The sequence below is a fragment of the Anomalospiza imberbis genome, chromosome 2 (genome assembly GCF_031753505.1).
Source record: "Anomalospiza imberbis isolate Cuckoo-Finch-1a 21T00152 chromosome 2, ASM3175350v1, whole genome shotgun sequence".
Lineage (NCBI taxonomy): Eukaryota > Metazoa > Chordata > Aves > Passeriformes > Viduidae > Anomalospiza > Anomalospiza imberbis.
Genome location: NC_089682.1, coordinates 115554115 through 115572711, shown reverse-complemented (window position 1 = coordinate 115572711; position 18597 = coordinate 115554115). Strand labels below are relative to the sequence as shown.

Below are 18597 nucleotides of genomic sequence, written 5' to 3'. Positions count from 1 at the left end.
CAACAGCAAAGGTGTCTCACAAAATTCCACCCTGCCAGTCCTTCACCCCACCAGCAAGTAGACCTCTTCAGTAACAGCGGCTGTGGTAGCCCTGCAGCACCCAAGATCACAGGCTTCCCAGCTCAAACTCTACAGCAGACACGAGGCACCAGGTCTTTGCCACCAAATCCTTCCTTACAAACAAGCAGCAAGCTTTTTGTACAGCATGATGTGAGGCCATGCCCAGCCAAACACCAGCCACTCCAAGGGAAGGGCTGAGTTACAATTAATGCCAGACTGGGAAGTCACTTTGCAATATGGATGGTCATTTATTTATTTATTGTTTTATCATGACACATCAAATGCTATGGCTGCAATATCAGAACATGATGTCATTTATAAAATATCAGTATTATTAATGCGGTGGTAAGATATTGTTAACATTTACAGAGAGGTGTATAATAATTCCATAGCTTTGCCTCAGTGACAAAATACACTGGCAAGCAGATGATGGATGGAATATAGTGACTCTTTATTATCATGGTTTTTCCTCCTTGATTACTGAATGGCCTATAATGATATCAATAATTGTTGCTGAATCTAATCCTTTCAAATATGGTAGATATATCCTTTGCTTTTACAGTATGTGTCAGAATAAAAGAGAAGCATCTGAAAAATAAAGAAAAGGCATTTCCTTACAAAATGAGATGAAAAAATAAAACAATATAAATGGAACTTTCAAGTGTTTCTTTTTATATTTAAAGCTCTTAATAAACTGTATTTAAACATTCTTAAATAATCATTCTGTACCTTTGATTTTCTGTTTCACCTTTGGAAACAAATAGAGTAATCTCACTATAAATGTGTGCAAATAGAAAATATATAAATATATTTATGGCCCACGTCATAAAAAGGTGGTCTCAGAATTCTCATTTTTACAATGATCGGTCGGATTTCTTTTCATTTTGTCCTGCAAGTTATTTGAGCTCTCGTCTTTTAAGCCTTTGAAGTCCACATGCAAAGAAGAGCCAAGCACACACATACTGTCCTGTGTTTCATTTTGTAAACTGCTTGATGACACCTGTAAAACAGTCCCAATGTGACTGAACAGTGGAGTTGACGTGATCCACTTCAACAAACTGAAGTCTGCTTGGTCGACTGCTGAGCTCCATGGGAATGTTGTTCCCAGAGGCAACGACTCCACCTCTGAAGTGCCACATTGAACTTCATGAAACCCCATGGACCTTTCCAGACCACTTGCTGATGAGGGGAGCTTGTTTTCCTCATACAACACAGCACCCTGGGGAGAGGCAGCCGCAGTCTGATCTGTTTTATGGTCTGCCTTTGCGTCCTCTCGGAGAAGTGAATCCCTTGTTTGAGGAGAGGCTGGCAAAGGAGTGCTTTGGTTATCAGCCTTATAACAATCACTAGCATTTGAGCCAAGGCTCAGGGAGAAGCTGTCTGCAAAGAGTCGTGTCTGACACATTGTCTCCTTTACATTCAACTTGCTGAGAAGCTGGGCACGAGTCTCTGGGGACAGTTTACTCAGCTGGCGTCCAAGCTGAAGCTGGGTTGGGAATAGTGTTCCCTGAAGGGTTCTGTACAGGAATCTGCAAGATGAGAACGGGCACGTGAGAAGAAATGAAAGGAGGAAATACCCAAAACGTTATTAAGAGAAAATATCCAAGACAAAAGTGCAACACAGAAAAATAAGACATTTCTATGTGCCGTTCCTATGCTCTACACAAGAAAGCTGCAGATGGACAGCTCTGGGTGCTGTGCTAATATTTTGATTAATAACTTAATTAGGCAGTGTAATAAATCTGTATCTCTAGCCAGTGGTCAGTGGATCCCCATTGCCTTTCCTCATCAGGAAAAATGAAAAACTCTATGTAATCACAAGGTGCTGTGATTACACACAGTCTTTCATCTTTCCTGACGAGGAAAGGCAATGGGGATAAGTCTGCAGAGCAAGCTTCCTACATCTACAAATAAGCAAGTATGTTCACAACATACTGTCAGAATTTGGGTACTGTGCATTTTATGTAAGGATGGACTGAATCCGGAAGCATGACAGAAAACCTCACAGGGTAGCAAACCTCTGCATGGCCAGGAGGTTTGACCAACAGTCTACAATTATCCCATTCCTGTGGTCCTTGGCCAGGAGCTGTGGTCTGTTCCTGCAGTCAGGAGCACAGAATAGGTTAGACAACCTGAGTTCAAATAATCAGCTGCTGAAAGAAACTGACTTCACTGTTAGGTAAAACAAAAGACGGGGAGTGGAAAATGTTCTTGCTCTCCCAATCATATGCATGAATTGCCTTTACATACAAAGAAAAGGTGTGAGAGAAGATACAATACCTGGGCAGCAATGCAGCAACTGGTGATATAATACAAGTGAAATAGAACATAGGGTCTCCCATCAGCCTTTCCATTGTCCAGTAGGGATTGGATGGAGGATGGCAGACTGGGCAAGAAGCATTGTAAACCAGAGCCACAAAGAAAAATAAAATGATACTGAAGATGCAAGATGACCAGTGGAGGAAAGTCTAGAACAAAGACCAAAAAAATCAGCAATGTAAGTATAATGGATCTTTATACTCTGATAAGTTTGCTGTGACTTAATTAAATTAAAACTTCTTAATTTCTGGAGTCAAATCCATGCACAGCAGAGTTTAGAGCCTTGTATATTTTAAAATTCTTATTATAAATACAACACTAAAAAGCTGTTTGCAGATCATATTTTAAAACCGTTCCAATGTATTTTAGAATTCCTGCTAAAAACAGAATGTGCTGAGAGAAAGAAGCAACCATCTTATGTTTTTGAAAGGTGGCACTAAGAGAAGAATTATGTCTATGCCAGTGGCTGGTATACATTTATGTAGGCTGTGGGTACCTTACCCAAGTTTTGGTTTCAATAGCCAAATGCAGGATGATGGTGAAAAGAGCTATTGTGGTGATGGGAGTTCCCCAGGAGAAGATATCCACCTCTGAATCATAGTAAGTCTGTAAGAAAAAAAACCAGAATTTAGCCCAAGCTGTGTTGCCAGTTCTTCTCCAAATGCTTGAAATAGAATGGCTTAAACCAGACACTTACAAAATAGGGGATGAAGAAGCAAACCAGGCTTTGATACATAGCATCAATCATGTTCATCCAAAACATGTGTGGTTGGTACTCCTGTGTTATTAAAAAAAAAATTAAGAAAATCAGATCATAATGAAGATCCTATCTGCCAGGATAGGTATTTTGAGGGGGATATTTCAAGGGCAGTCTTAAGGGCTTGGGAAAATAGCTTCATAATGTTGCCAGTCTTTTAGCTACCCTGGGGGATGAAGCATGAACAGTCTACCTCCAAGTCACTCTGTTCTGGGATGAAAGTATTTTGCCTTGCTCAGGCCAGGAAACATTTATGAAGGTGCCCTTTTTTATGCACTACAGTCAGACCACTAATGAACATGAATAAATGGGTTCTACATCACATAAGCATAACCACAAGCACAGGGTATTTATTGTCAGAAGAGAAAACAGAAAATGCACATGTACTTAGAGAACATCCACAAAGAAGGTCTTTAGTGGCAATTCATGCAGCAATATATGCTACAAATATTTATATAAAACACACACACACACACATATATATATATACACATATCTCTTAAGTATGTGCATAAAACTGCTTGCTAAAACCAATACTAAATTAACGTTTTATTTACAGAGATATACAATTGCAGGGATATGGATGGTCATATAAGGGACCTAGATATAAGGAAAAATAGTTTATAAATGTAAAAAATTTTATATAATTTTGGTATATATTCTACATCTCCAACAACTGGGTTGATCAGATCTTCTTCCTTTTGCTGAAAATATCATTGCAGACTAAAAATGGGAATGGAAAGATGCACAGAAAGAATTATGGTGTTACTTGGCCGGCTGAACTAACGTGGTTAATTACTGCATCAGATTGCTCAGAGGATTGTGGAATCTCCAGTGTTGGAGACATTCAGAACTGGATTATTTAAAGACCTGAGAATCCTCATCCCAGTTTGAAGCTGTTTTGACCAGAGGTCTGGATCAGATGGCCTCCAGAGCCATCTAAACTATTCTATTATTCTATATGCCCTTTTGAAAGAGATCCCACCTGAAACAAAATCTTTAAGTTTTTAAAATCCCTTTTTAGGTAACTATAAAGAGAATACAGTCAATAGATAAAAAAAAAAACCAAAAAAAAAAAAAAAAGAAAACAACAACAACAAAAAAAGCCCTTAGAATGATTTCTGGGCTTCTCTATGAGAAATGACTGTTCTGTGAACCTGGGAAACTTCTCAGTTTGCCAGCTGAAGACAGGCAGACATAACCTCCCAACAAGCCTTAAGGCATTACAAGATTTCTATCATCCTAAAAATGTGCAAGAGAGGAAGGTATTAATAGTACAGATCTTTCAAGTGTAATGCACTGAAACAGAAGAAATGTAGAAATCACACAACAACAGATGAAAAGGACAGAGTTTGGACTAATGGACTAAAATAAGTTACACTCAAATTCTCCTTTCATCTTTCCAGGAGAGTATCTAGCAATGCCATTACATGTGTGGGGTACAAAATACAGGTGTACACTTGGAGGGAAAAACCACTTACTGTGTCCTCTCAGAGGACAGCTTTGTAAGACACTTTTAAGAAGGCTTTTGCCTTCAAAACAATGTCCCCATATAGATAGTTTTGCCAAACTGCAAGATTTTCCCACGATACACTGTACCTGTAATTACCAGGAATGGTTTGGCTCAAATTTCTTCTGCAATTCCTTTTGTTTTCATGGTGTTTCCAACATATATTTCAGCTGAATCTGTCATCTGTGGCTACCTCCCTCAGAGACTAAGTTTATCATGCTTACTACCAAGGCCATCTTTCTCTCCTTTTTGTAAAGGGCTGGGAACTGAAGTTTTGAGCAAGTACTGTGAGGTTATTCTGTAAAAGCCTGCACTAGCTACAAGGTGCACTCTGTTTTATTTTTGTGGTTATTTGTGAGCCTGGACCATGAAGGAGGTGTTGAGTTTAGGTTGAATTAAATCATCCAGCCTTTTCTCCTGACACATATTGAAAATATGGCCGGTTGGGGCTTTGGTTTTTTTTTTTTTTTGTTGTTAGTTTGTGTGTTTTTTGTTTAGGTGTACTTTTGGCATTTTGACTCAGATAAGAAATATCACAAAGTAATAACACTGACTTCTCAGACTATATTTACCACTCATCTACCCTTTAGGAGCAGAGCTGATTTTCAGTTGAAACTAAAGATGTTCAGGAAAGAAATTGCAGTAAGCAAGAAGTTTTTACCTCCATATTCTGTCCGCTTTTATAAAGCTGAGGTACAGCAATTAACACTTCAGCTGGCACATCCTTATCCAGCACACCAGTAATAAGTTGTGGAAGAGAAGAGAAGAATAAATTAAAGAAGATCAGATACCACTGATCAATCATTGATGAGCCAGAGAACCCGCAGTAGAACTGGTACCAGAAGAGAAGGGCCACAAACATCTGAAACAGAACAAACAATGCTGGTAAATATAACAAGATAAAGAGGATCACCATCCCACTGTGTTCTGAAAACATTCTGATTCCAGCTCTGCAAGGACTTATCTATGAATGCTGAACACGTGAGCAGTCCTTGTGAGGATGCCTACTCTTTAACTCACTTCCTGATGCATGGACTACTTGGCTAAGCTGCAAACATCTGGCACACCTGCAAGTCTTTGTGCTGCTGCAACCTTAGATCTTGGGCATCACACAAAATTAACGTTGAGCTCAAGAGAAACACAGAGGTGCAATTTAACTAACTGTAAAAAGCTCTCCCAACCACCACCAACCTCCAGGTAAATGAGTACCGATGTCACAGCACTTACACGACTACTGTAAGAACTAGAATTTCCACAATAATATCCTCTGCTGGCTGGAGATGTTTTGGGAGACTTTTGCCATTTACAACAGATAAATGCAGAGCTTTTTTGCAAGACCAGCATGAGACTAGTATCAGTAAGAAAGGTGAAACTGTAAGGTCCAGAAAAGTTGTCTTAACTACTCAGTCTTTTTGCTTCGACATTCAGCAAATTAGCAGTGCTGTAATGATTCCTCAATCTCCCTTCTTCTTCAGCTCGAGGAAGAAATCAGATGCATACACAGATGCAGAGGGTTTGTTCATCTACTTGGGTTAGCATCACCCAAAATGAAACAAATCACACAACTCATTTTTTCTACAATGTCTTCAGCATGGAGAATCCAGAGGGCTCAATAAAGTTGCTGATTTCAGATGATGATGAAGGATTTGAGGCCTAGAAAAAGACAGGCAGCTTCCTAGAGAAGGAAATAAATTCCCAAGCTTGGTTCTCCTAAAACTAGAATTTTTATTATTCTTTGTAAAATGATTAAAACCAGAAAACTTTTGGAAAATGTTGAGGGTTTTGATCCTTTTTAACAATGAAGATGGGAAATGACATGACCTCTTCTTCCACTTCCTCTTCTTTCAGTCAGATGGAGAATGTTAACCCTTTGTGAATTTTAGATATACAGAGAAAATACAGATCTGTTCTATCTGTATGCCCAAATGTGGCTGAAAATTAAACACAGGAGGAAAAAAAGGCTATGTGTGCTTAGTCAGTGAAAGCTGCTTTAAGGGGAGTAAACCTGTCTTGTAAAGGGGAATTGCCATAGAATAAGAGGAGAGTCCTGCAGTACACAAATGTACATACATGTACGTGTGTGTGTGTGCATATACATACACACACACACACACATATACACATAAAGTAGATAAATGCCCAGGGAAAGTTTACATACTACATTGAAGTGGCTTGTATATGAGCAGCAAATACACCTCACTGTTAGTGAGCCCATTCTATAAATTACCCTAGGGAAAGGTAAATGGTAGTATTTTTGTAAGCACAACCTCTAGAAAAGTTTCTGTAAATGTATTTCAAGAAAAATACCTTCCTATGGCCCAAACAAAACTGAGTTACCAAAGCTTACCCTCTTCAGTACAGTTGTCTGGGACATGGCAGTTTCATTCCAAAATGTAACATATTTTGGAAATTATTTCTTCTCCAACCCAAAACAAAACAAAAAAAAAATTCTTGAGTAATTTCTCAAAAAGGAATTACAATAAATATGTGATTTTATGTACTTTTTTCTCACTGTTTTGAAACAAAATGCAACTAATCCTGGACATAGTAAATTTTCTCGCTAGAGCCTTGCTAACTTGTCTTGGAAACAATTTGGCTTTGGCAAAAATAGGCATTTTGATGAAAACACAGTCAGTTGAAAATTTTCCTACCACCTCTACTATGGGTCTTAATAGTGCTGTTGAAGAAAGCTATTCAAATAAATGAGGCTTAAATCAGATTTTGTTTTTCTCCTGAAATTTTATTTTGTATTAAACAAGTTTTTTATTTTACTTCAAATGTTCTCTCTTGCCTCTGCGTATTACCTCTCTGAAAAACACAAAACAAATTTACATAAAGATTTTAAGTAAAAAAGGTTTCCCTTCATCCCCTGCCAGATGAGACTGTTTTATGAATGTGGTCCCAGAGGAATTTCTCAGTGAATGAAGTATATGTCAAAAAATTTTCAGTGCTGCCTTGCAGAGACAATGTATAAACAGGAAGAAGATGTGCATACCTGTGCAGGTAAAAATTTGTTTATATGAAATCCCTTTTCATCAAGCTCAGATATTGCCAGTCATGCTACGTTTTAGTTTCTATTTTACTTGTATTTTTATCATCTCCATGAAGCTAACCATCTTCTTGGATAAGTCGTCTAAGTTTTGAAATGGCTTTTGCAGCAATGTGAAGTTTAAATTTTAAATTAGATAGGTTCTAGTGGAGAACAGAAAATTTCGTAATATGAACAAATGGGGAAAAAAACCCACTCGAGCAAACAGAAAACTTGCAGAACATCTGCAGTGTAGCTATCTTGACTCTCTTTGGAGAATCATCCAGAATAGCCTCCTTGCAGAAGGTTTGGGCACGCCTATTTTTCTATTTTTAACAATCTTTCCTTAAGGGCAGGCACTGTGTCAGACATATTCTTGTCTATATCCTGGATATCTAACTACAGTTTAGAGTAAGAAGCAACAAGTATTTCTCAGAAAGCTTTGAAGGCTGCCAAAATACAGCCAACACAAAGAGATCTCATCAGTTATTTTCTAGCCTTGAGGCAGTAGCTTCTGAAAATGTCTTATTAAAAATGGCACGAGAAATAGTCATCAAGGGCAGTTGTACCATAGAAAATGGAAGATTTTACCCAAGCTGAACAAAAGCATTGATGTACAAGCAGCATCTCGGGCTGCTGATTGCTGGAGTGTCTTATGTGCATTACTTCTGGGTTGTTTTTCTTTTTTTTTTTTTTTTTTTTTTTAATTTTTAATATAAGATGGCTATGCATACACCTCTTGGAAGTTCAGATTTCATACAAACATCCAGCACTGGGGATGGGAGTACAGTTGTTCAGCATCATTCAGGATCAAGCCTTAAAAGTGATGCATCTGAACAGCACCACATGTTTTCACTGCTGGACTTCAACAGGTGGCTCTCCCAGGGCAGCATGACTTAAATCCGCTTGCTATTTCTAACTCAAGCAGCAGCTCAGATCACAAAGTCCCTTCATTATTCTGAAAGGGCACTTGCATGCCGTCCCTGCTCTGACCCCAGAATGTATTTTAACACCCTTGTTTTAGCAAAAAGATACTTCGTTAATCCTTTAATACCCTTAGGTATTCTGGTGATGTTCAAAATTTTGAGCAAATGATGGTTTTATTCTGATAAAAATTGAGGATTAGATTAAAACTGAAAAGCAACTTTTACAAAACTGAAAGACACTTTTTTCCTTATACTGAGGACAAAATCCAGACTCCTGCACACGATTCATACATTGCCCTCTTAAGCAAACAGAGGTATGAGAGCTCTATCTCTCCTCTTTTTCTTGGATCTTCATATGCCTTGCTCCCAAGGTGATTTGTAGCTGTTACAAGTGAGCAAATATATGTGCCTGCCAGTGACTCCCACCCAGCTGGTGGTATTCTTGGTTTCCTTGTTAGGCTGTTTTCAATCAATCATCTTTGTACTCCAAGATCAATGCAACGGGTCTTTGTTGAAGCCAAGGAGTTGAGCTGCTTCTGGCTTGATGCCCAGTACTGGATTGAGCCTTGTTTCATACACCAGGGAGGAAACACGATCCGTCGTCTGTTCTTTACCACCGTGTGCTTCCTTTCTAATGAACTTTTTTGATTAGTTGGAAATAAGATAAATCAAGAAAAAAAAACCTTGCCAGTCTCTGCATCTGAGACACAGAGAGGACACAAATTATCTCAAGTCACTAAGAAATATGTACAGTGATTCATAAACAATGATGAGATACAGTCAGGAAGAGAAAACACACTCAACTGCTACTTGGGACCAATGCTGGATGACTTTGGCATTGAAGACTCCTGTATCCAGCCAGCAAAATTCTGCAAAACTGCTCTGCAAAGAAACTTTTCTTCAGCAGTGCTTGTTATTTGTGTTACCTAATTTGCACATTCAGCAGCACACTGTAGCTGTTATGGAGTGGGTCCCGTATTTCTGCAAATGGCAGCCAGCTGTCTTTCAGCTCTGCAAATTTCTTTGCAGCTTATTTATAAACCATTTGAAGGCTGACCTAATGCTCACTTAGCACAAAATAAACCCTGGAAACATGTGGTGCCATAAAGCTGCCAAGTCAAACACTTACTGCATTTTTGTAGAAGAAATACAGCACCATGTTGGCGAGTCGGGAATAACACCAGTGGCCATGAACAAGCAAAAGCTTCTCCAAATGCCTGAACCTCGGGATTGCAAAGTCGCTTGCCATCACCGCCTTTAATGAAAAGAAGGTTGGAATCATTATTGCAAAGCACCACCTTCAACACTAACAATGAATCTAGTCATCTTCTCGACTCCTACAGGCAGTGGAAGTTGTACTCATGAAGAATGAAATTCATGACAGTGCTTATGAAGTGCAGCTATCGCTGCACGGATTTGAAATACCCATGAGCAAATGTGTCAGCTTGGCAGGACATGCAAGGCAACCTGGTCCTCGCCCAGAGGAGATTACAGCCTACATTTCAGATGGTGACAAGCAACAACAAAAAGCAAGAGGTGGGAGAATAGCTGGCAATTGCAGTTGCATGAGCATGAAGGTCCAGGGTTCATGTGTGAAGACCTTGGTGGATGTATCTTTCTCTGTAAGAATTACAGCGTACTTACAGGGCAAAACGAATTTCCAGGGAATAAGATAAGAACAGCACAATTAAGTGGTTGCATCATAGTGATTTGACTTTAAAAGACAAAACAATAAAAATATTAGTTTTAATTTAATTTTCAGACCTGGTTTATACAGTTTACTTGGCTGTCCTGAGATATCAGTATTTTGAGAGTTTTTTAAAATCACACATTTTCTGTAACTGTGTATGAGAAAAAATCACACTAAATGAGAGTCCTCTGGGACTGTGTAGACTGTCAGATGACATTGACAAAATTAATCACAGTTTCTCTCTAATTCTGACTAAATTTCAGGGTACTGTACATCTAGATGAGACTTACTTGTGATATCATGGCTGTTTCATGATTTTCCTTATCCTTAAGACCACACTAAGATTTAATTTAGTATTATTTTACATGTCATTTTCTTTTTTGGTATCACCTTTCTTCTCATAATTCAGTTCAGCAAAAAAAGGAGGAAAGGTGAAAACCTCCATAGGAGCAGTATCTTCCTTACACTCTGCTGGGTATATTTTGGCTGTATTTTTAAATGAGAGACATATTTAAGTTTTCCTAATTCTCTTTCTTGGTAAAACATCCAAAGGGCTCTGTTTTCCCAAGCAGGTGCTTATAGAAGCTATTAAAATAAACTCTAAACCAGTATGCAAGAGAAGGTGTAAAAATGCATTGCAATTTAAGCAGTAGATGTATATAAGGACTGAGACACTTTTTAATAAGTTGACACATCCTAGGATTTCTCAGGTACTCAGACACACTTGTTATAACCTCCCGGCACAGAAGTCTGATTTGTCTTGCAGACATACAGCTATCTTACAGTTTGAGAAGACAGCTATGCTATGTCTGCTTCCTTGTCCTCCACCACATCTCAGCCTATTCCAATGTCAAAACAAAACCGTTAGTTTCATTTGTGCTTCTAACATAGTGCTTCTCAGCAGACTGCGAGAAGTGTCACGATTTTTTTCTTTTTTTATTCTATTTTTATTATGGTGAGGAACACAGAGAGAAAGATATGTTATCCAATTACATTTGCATGTTTACATAGGCTCAAAATACCCACTTGATTATCACATTTTATTTTTTTTTCTTCCAGCTCCACATGCTTCCACAGAATGTGGAAAGAAAATAAATCAGACAGTATTGCTGTCTTAGGCATCTAAATGCTCAACGCCTTCTGAGTACCTGCATGTGTACAATTCTCACAGTTGTTTATAGTAAAGAGGTCTGTGTGCCTCCTTAGGACTTGCAGTAAGGGAAGGGATCTAGAAACATTTTCCACTCTGCTGAACTTTCATTTAGAAATAAAACCAGGTAGTTTAATGAGTTAATGAGAAAACAGCTTTCAGACCTGGATCTATTGCAAAAGCCAGAGGGATTTGAGGACTGGTTATTTTAAGTGTATGAGCTCAGCTGAAAGTGGCATAAAGGGGCAAAGAGTCAAAAAAAATGCTGTGAACAGTTTATGCCTGCATTAGGAAAAGAAGTATCTGAATTAATACACAGATGATGAAGCTTGGTAAGTTCATAAGAGGTGGTAAGACCCAAGAAATATGTTTGCAGCATATTTTTTTGAATTTATAGGTTTGGAAGGGAGCCCACAAAACCAGCCTTCTCTGAGCTCTCTGGAACTTGGACTGCCTGCAGAGTGATACTGCAGAAGTTATGCAGGATTTGAAGAGGCATATACATTGAAAAGAGTATGATAAATAAGAAAATATCTACTGACTTTTCTCCAGTGACCTATCCTAGCTTCTGCTGATCTGGAGTCAGAAAATGCCTAAAGTTGATACCCAAGTTCATGGCTCACTTAAATTTTTGTTTTATAAGTTTGTGTGTTGACCCAAATGAATTGCAGCATTCATGAAATCCCATGAAGTAAAATTCTATAGCCAACTTGTGCACTGTGTGAGGGAGGCCTCTCTTCCCTTTTGAGCAAAACATCCAGCAATGTTGCAAAAAATGCAATTTGGGTCAGAGAACCACCCACTGGTAACTATGTTAAGGAGCATGCTCATCTGCTCAGGTCGTCAGGATGGAAACACTTCCCACTTTCCTGGTAGAGCTATTTGACATAGACTCAGCTACTCTTCTCTTGCAATCAGCCTGCCCAAATACAAGACAGGTTGTGGAAATAAGGTATCCTCCTCGTTCTCTGTGTCTTACTGCCACGTCTGGTCCTAACACTGCAACTGATGTGCACTAGCAGTAGAGGAGGCTGAGATAAAACATACATCCTACACATATACATCCTCTCTTCTGGGGATGTGAGAAGTGCCTCTTACACAGTAGTAAATGCAGTAATCACAGGTGGAACACATGCAGAAGACTACAAGGCAAGCACCCTCATCCTGCTATTCCCTGTGACTGGAAATGTGGCCAAACCAAGACTTGCTAAAAGGTGTAAGGAGCAGTGGTACTGCAAAGGGCCACAATTTCTACTTTCTTTACTGTTTTGCTGTCTGAATCAGCTGAGTGAGTGAGATGTGTGGGTGGCTGGGCTAAGGGTCACTACCACACCATGCAAATAGCTACATCAGTTGTACTGACTTATGCAACCACTCCATAAAAGAAGTATACCCAAGCAATACAGGAGAGAAGGGAATAAGATGAACCTTTATTTCCTAAACAATGCATAGCTGAGCATTTTTTCTCCTTTAAACAATTATTTAGCTAATTATTTCTTTAATCATATTGCTCAGAGAGATCTGATAAGTTCAATTTTCTGAGAAGGCAGAGTGTGTGTAAACTCATCACAGATCTCAGAGCAAGTGTAAGCTCAAACTCAAGCTGAAAGAGCCCTTATAAGACAAAACTGGCACTCCTCAGCACAACTTGCTGCTTTTCCTTTATTTGTGCTGACTATCCAGAGGCAGTCTGAACAATCTGATCTATAGGAAATGGCTGTTTCATGCCCTCATGGGAGTGCTTTCCACTGGATGAGCAACATTACCTGCATGCCTTCTTGACCAGAGATCCCCACACCAACATCTGCCACTTGGATCATGCTGACATCATTAGCACCATCACCTAAAGATGACAAAATGCAGTTTTGCTATCACTAACAGACCAACAACAGCTGGCAACAACAAAACAAAGTTACAGTTACAGTTACACAATAACAATTGTTATTGAGTGTTGGTTGAGTATAGTAAGAGAGACGTTTACTAAGTGTTGGTTGGGTGTAGTAAGGGAGATGTGCAGTAGGAGAGGATACACCTTTAGAATATAAGGTTCAAAGCTTGCAAAGTTTCCAAGACATTCTGATCTTTTTAGACCTTTTTATCACAGGAAAGTAGCAACAAAACAAATTCATCTCTTTTTAATAATACCTAAAATTCAGGTATGAGGCTTGAACTGAACCAATAGTAAACAGTAGAAAGATGAGAAGCATCCCCAACACTTCTGCTTCCTGGTTAAGAGTCTGACTGTGATCAGGTATGAGTAAGAATTAAATGTGCAAGAAGGCCTAAAGCCAATGAAAATGCCTACCCTGTAAAAATACTAAAAAAAGTTAAAAAGTAGATGAATGAAAGAAAAAGTCAAGAGAGTAGGGTTGACCAGTCTGAGATCTTCAATACACCCAGGACTGGTAGATTTGATTGGAATGGTTGCAGAGCCACCACCCCCTACTCTGCTTCCAGTCACGATCCCACAAGTGATATGGGCCGTAGAAAGGATACCAGAATGAGATATGTATCTAGTTCCTATCCTCTTAAATTTACAGCCAGTGTACTAATGGAAAATGATACTGTTAGCTTATGACAAGACACTTGGTTTTAAACTTCAGTGGCTGAGGTGCACACCACATGTCACCAGTTTCCCTGCTGTTGGCACGTGTAAGGGTGGTATCCACTCACCAGACAAAGCTGACGTCTTTGTGACTGTGTGATACAGAATCACAGAATTCACAGAATCACAAGGGTGGAAGAGACCTTCACAATTATCAAGTCCAACCCGTGCCCTAACACCTCAACTAAACCATGGCACCATGCCATATCCAATCTTTTTTTAAACATATCCAGGGATGGTGACTTTACCACCTCACCAGGCAGACAATTCCAGTACTTTATCACTCTTCCCATAAAAAACTTTTTCCTAATACCCAACCTGTATTTCACTTGGTGCAGCTTAAGACTGTGTCCTCTGATTCTGTCAGTTGCTGCTTGGAGAAAGACCCCCACCTGACTACAAGGAAATAATCCTTCCTTTCAGGAAGCTGTAGAGAGTGATAAGGTCACCCCTGAGTCTCCTTTTCTCCAGGCTACAACCCAAGTTATCTTATGTTGGTTAAAAGGGGGGATGCATACAGCTAGGCTTTAAGCCAGAGCAGGAGCTTAAGCTCAACTCATAGGCTCAAGATGCTCAGAAAGAATGAACATACAAGCTGCCCAGTCTCCACTAGTGTTTTTAAGCATACTGGATAATTCAAGTTAACGAGCCAGATGTTTTTTACAACATATGCAAATTATTATGTTCACAGTCAGTTAGCCAAAGATATAAATTCAGTAGGAGGCAGGCATATTTGAGCAAGATATAGTATATTAAGCATGAAGATTGTGATAATCAGCACATACTTGGTGATGCTGATGTCACACAAGTCTGGCAATTATTATATATACTTAGGGTTTCTCATGGGCAGATCCCACCCATATGTGTTCCAGCTATAATTAACCAATACAGAATACGCTGAAATAATATCTTCTAATGAAACATTAACCTAAACGTGAGATAAGGAAAGAAGAGCTGGTTGACTTGTGTTAAAATCATAGAAACATGGAAGATCCCGTCAAACTTAAGAGAGATGGACTGCCAAAGTCTCCCCTTTGCCAACTGAGTGATCAGGTGGGAAGAAGTGTTAGTGTTATTATGATACCAGTTGTAAATCCACTCTCCATAATGACAAGGCCAAGTCATAGCCTGTGCTGTATGGCTAACTTGTGATGATAAACACAGAACCTTGAATTTAAGCATGATCGGATGAAACAGCACTGAGCACAATTTTTTTGGGGTGTAATACAGTGATTGCAAAATGGTGTTTTGCACAGTATAAGATAACCCAGTTCTTCACATCTGTGTTTAGACATGTCAAAACCTCTTAGCACAACTGGGTCCTGATTACCTAACTTCTGTAGGAAGAAATCCCAAATACTACTGCAGAGTTCTAGTCTGGTTTTGAGTAAGTATGTTAGAATAAATATGTTAGAATTGTCCATCATGTTTTCAGACAAAACTGGAAGGCTGCTTCATTTGTGAGGCAGCTGGGAGGGTCCTGTTGCACGTCAAAAAAATAAAAATTTTCAAGACACAGTATACATCAAGGCAGACTATTATAAACTAGTATTTTAGTATTAACTAAAATAGGAGGTATTTACCTATTGCCAAGGTCATTGCTTTGAGTTTGTCTCTGACTAGTTTCACTACCATGCTCTTTTGGAGTGGGGTAGAGCGACAACACAGGACTGAACGGCATCGCTTGGCTAGTGCAAGAAATTTATCTTCTAATGCGGGTTCCAGGGCATAAGCTAGAGTCCTTCCATCAATGACTAGGCCCAAGCTGGAAAGCACAGAGGAAGAGGGTGGATAGAGAGGGGTGAACCCAACAGTCATGTTTCCAGTAGCTCCGTCTATTGTGTTGTTTGAAAATTTAGACTCTACGCATTGCAGACACTGTTCCAGCAAGACAGCACATGTCTCCTGAAAAGAAATTCAAAATAAAAATGCTTGAGAGAAAAGAACATGTATTCAAAGGCTTGTGTTTTCTGTTTGTTTAGGCATAACTAATATGGGGAATGTATTATTTGCTGTGCTGTTAAAGTTTTAATTTCTAATAATCTTCTACTTGTTCTGAACACAATTCTTGCAGAAGGTATGACAACAGTAAAGAGTAGAAAGGCTTAAAATCTAACTCTTCTTTAACATGCACTTTTGTATGCTAAATTTCTTTTAGCTCCTTCTCAGAATAACAGTGCTGAGAAATGATATATAATTGGTACCAAGTTAAGCATGGTGATGAACACCATTATGGTGATGAAAACCATGTATACGCCCACAACTCACATCAAAGAGTTATGCATTGTTAAAGGCCAATTAAAGGTTATTTAAGCTGAAATCTCTCTCCTAGCCACACTCAACTAGAAGATGTTATTGAGAATATACGAACATTTAAAAGAAATGCTATTGGTCTTACAGAAAAGCATGACTAAAAAGAAAAACCATGGAAAATTAATTTACCAGTTCAGTTGATACACCCAAGAATGGAAAATGCTGTTATCTTTTCTTCCTCTTTGAAAGAAATTGGAGCTCAATACTGATGGCCTACCTCTCCTCTGCTGATCTGAAGTCCAATTTTATCACCCCATAAAAGGACTACAGCACTATCAGTCTGGTTCCTTGTATGTTAGACCGTATCAGTAAACTCTTTGTGACTGCTTGCAAACAAGATGAGCACAGGAAAGATCAGTAATTCAGAAGGATTAGAAAAGGTCTGTTAGGAAGCAAGGCATTACTGTGGATGTGGTTTTCTGCCTCTCACTGTTAGCATCAAAATTTAAATATTGCTTCTATTTCCAGAGAAAAAGCCACCTGAGAAAACATGAATGACTGAGTTATCTAAATACTACATTTCAGTGGCATAAAATAAAGCACAAATTATCAACAGGTTATCAGTTGCTTTCTTTCTCAACATGCACTTAACAGGTTGTTTTTAGACCCATAATAACAGGTTGCTTTTTAGACCCATTAGTGCCAATACACAGAAATAGGGACGTTTTGAGAATGCATACCGAAGAAAGTGATTTATGCTGCTATGGCATATTTTCATTCATGGTGGAGTTCACTACACACATGTTTTCAGTGAGGTTATGATACATGGTGCTATGGTTTAGAAGCACAATTCACTGAAAAGTATTCAAAGAAATGTCCTACCTGAAAATTATAGATGAAGCAGGAAAAGAAGAAAAAAAAAAAAAAACAGGAAAAGGAAAAAAGCCATCAAACTTTTAATTGTACAAGTTGTAAATAAAACAAAACTCTTTAATTAGTCAACTTGTATATTGGATCTGCTTACTGATGATTCAGCATTCAAAGTGATGATTTCTTCATCGTGATCTAGTAGCTTGCAGGCATATGCAATATTAACAGCTGTTTCTTGCTTGTCTCCAGTAAGAACCCAAATCTGCAACCCAGCTTTGCGCAAGCTTGCAATGGTTTCTGGAACACCATCCTGCAAACGGTCCTCTATGCCAGTTGCACCTAAACACATAAAAACCCCCAAATATTCCATATTAAATGAACGTCTAGGGTTGCCCTTCAATTTTAATCTTATATTACAAAACAAAACCCAAAACAACCAGACCAGCAGCCACTTTTACCGGGAGACAGCTAAACTACCAATGGTTGCAAGATCTGGGCAGCATTTTTGGGGTATAGAGGAGGAAGAAAGGAAAGTAGCTGTGGTAAACAGTTGCATGAAGAATAAACAACAAATCCAGAATTCAAAATGTCAAAAGCAACCAGATGCCACTCCCCAGAGGTTCATGAGGCTTGTTGTCTCTATGCTCTATATCTACGTCATTTCTGCTGAATGTTGCTAGAGGAGCTATTGGTTCTTGGAGATCATTTCAGTTCCTAAAGGTCTTAACTGCCTTTTCTCAGCAAGAAGAGAGATGTACTAGAAATTCCTCTTTTGAAGGGGACTAACAGCAGGACTGCAGCTTGGCAACAGCAGATTAGACTGCAAACATAAACCTTTTAGTGCCTTGTTGCTGCTCTTTGCTCTTGCAGAAAGATGCTGGTGATCAAATGAGACACAGCAGGGAATAAATCACAAATCTTTTGACCATGATGTGAGAGTAAAATGTGTATTTTCATGCTTTCAGTGCATCTTTCTACCTGTTATAAGTGACTGGGTATCTGTTTTACACTTACATAAATCAGTTGACAAGATTTTCATATATATGAAAAGTGGCAAAAAGCCACTCAGGACCAAGCTCAGTGTCACCACAGGTACATCAGTGCTCCACTGAGTGTCAGAGAGACTTCAACGTGAGGAAATGCAAGCCCTGCCACTAGCAAATGAGGAAGTGACAGACATGCAAGTTACCTGAAAAATGAAACAAACTTTTCTCAGCTAATTATTTCTTCTATGGTTCTTCCTTGAAAAAAAACATTAACAACAGAAGTCCCCTTAAATCTGAGCACCAGTCATTTACACGAAAACACATTCTTAGGGCAATGTTGGGAAAGGTATCCAAATAAAGGAAAATATATTCCAGACTGAATTTTTATTCTTACAACCTAATGATGATTGATCATTCCAAGCTACAAACTACAGTATGAGGTT

At 38.8% G+C, this 18597-nt stretch overlaps 1 protein-coding gene across 1 annotated transcript in view; it reads right to left on the bottom strand.

Annotated features, from left to right (window-relative positions):
• Window positions 1-284: 284 nt before the first annotated feature.
• The window catches only part of ATP10A (ATPase phospholipid transporting 10A (putative)), a 111258-nt gene continuing 92945 nt past the window's right edge, over window positions 285-18597 (bottom strand). The window contains exons 13-21 of the mRNA XM_068182680.1: window positions 17323-17507; window positions 15629-15950; window positions 13207-13283; window positions 9730-9855; window positions 5308-5508; window positions 3077-3157; window positions 2881-2985; window positions 2341-2528; window positions 285-1589 (exon numbers count right to left, since the gene is read on the bottom strand). Coding sequence (XP_068038781.1) covers window positions 884-1589; window positions 2341-2528; window positions 2881-2985; window positions 3077-3157; window positions 5308-5508; window positions 9730-9855; window positions 13207-13283; window positions 15629-15950; window positions 17323-17507 — 1991 coding nt within the window. The 3' untranslated portion in view covers window positions 285-883. The remainder of the gene's footprint in view (window positions 1590-2340; window positions 2529-2880; window positions 2986-3076; window positions 3158-5307; window positions 5509-9729; window positions 9856-13206; window positions 13284-15628; window positions 15951-17322; window positions 17508-18597) is intronic.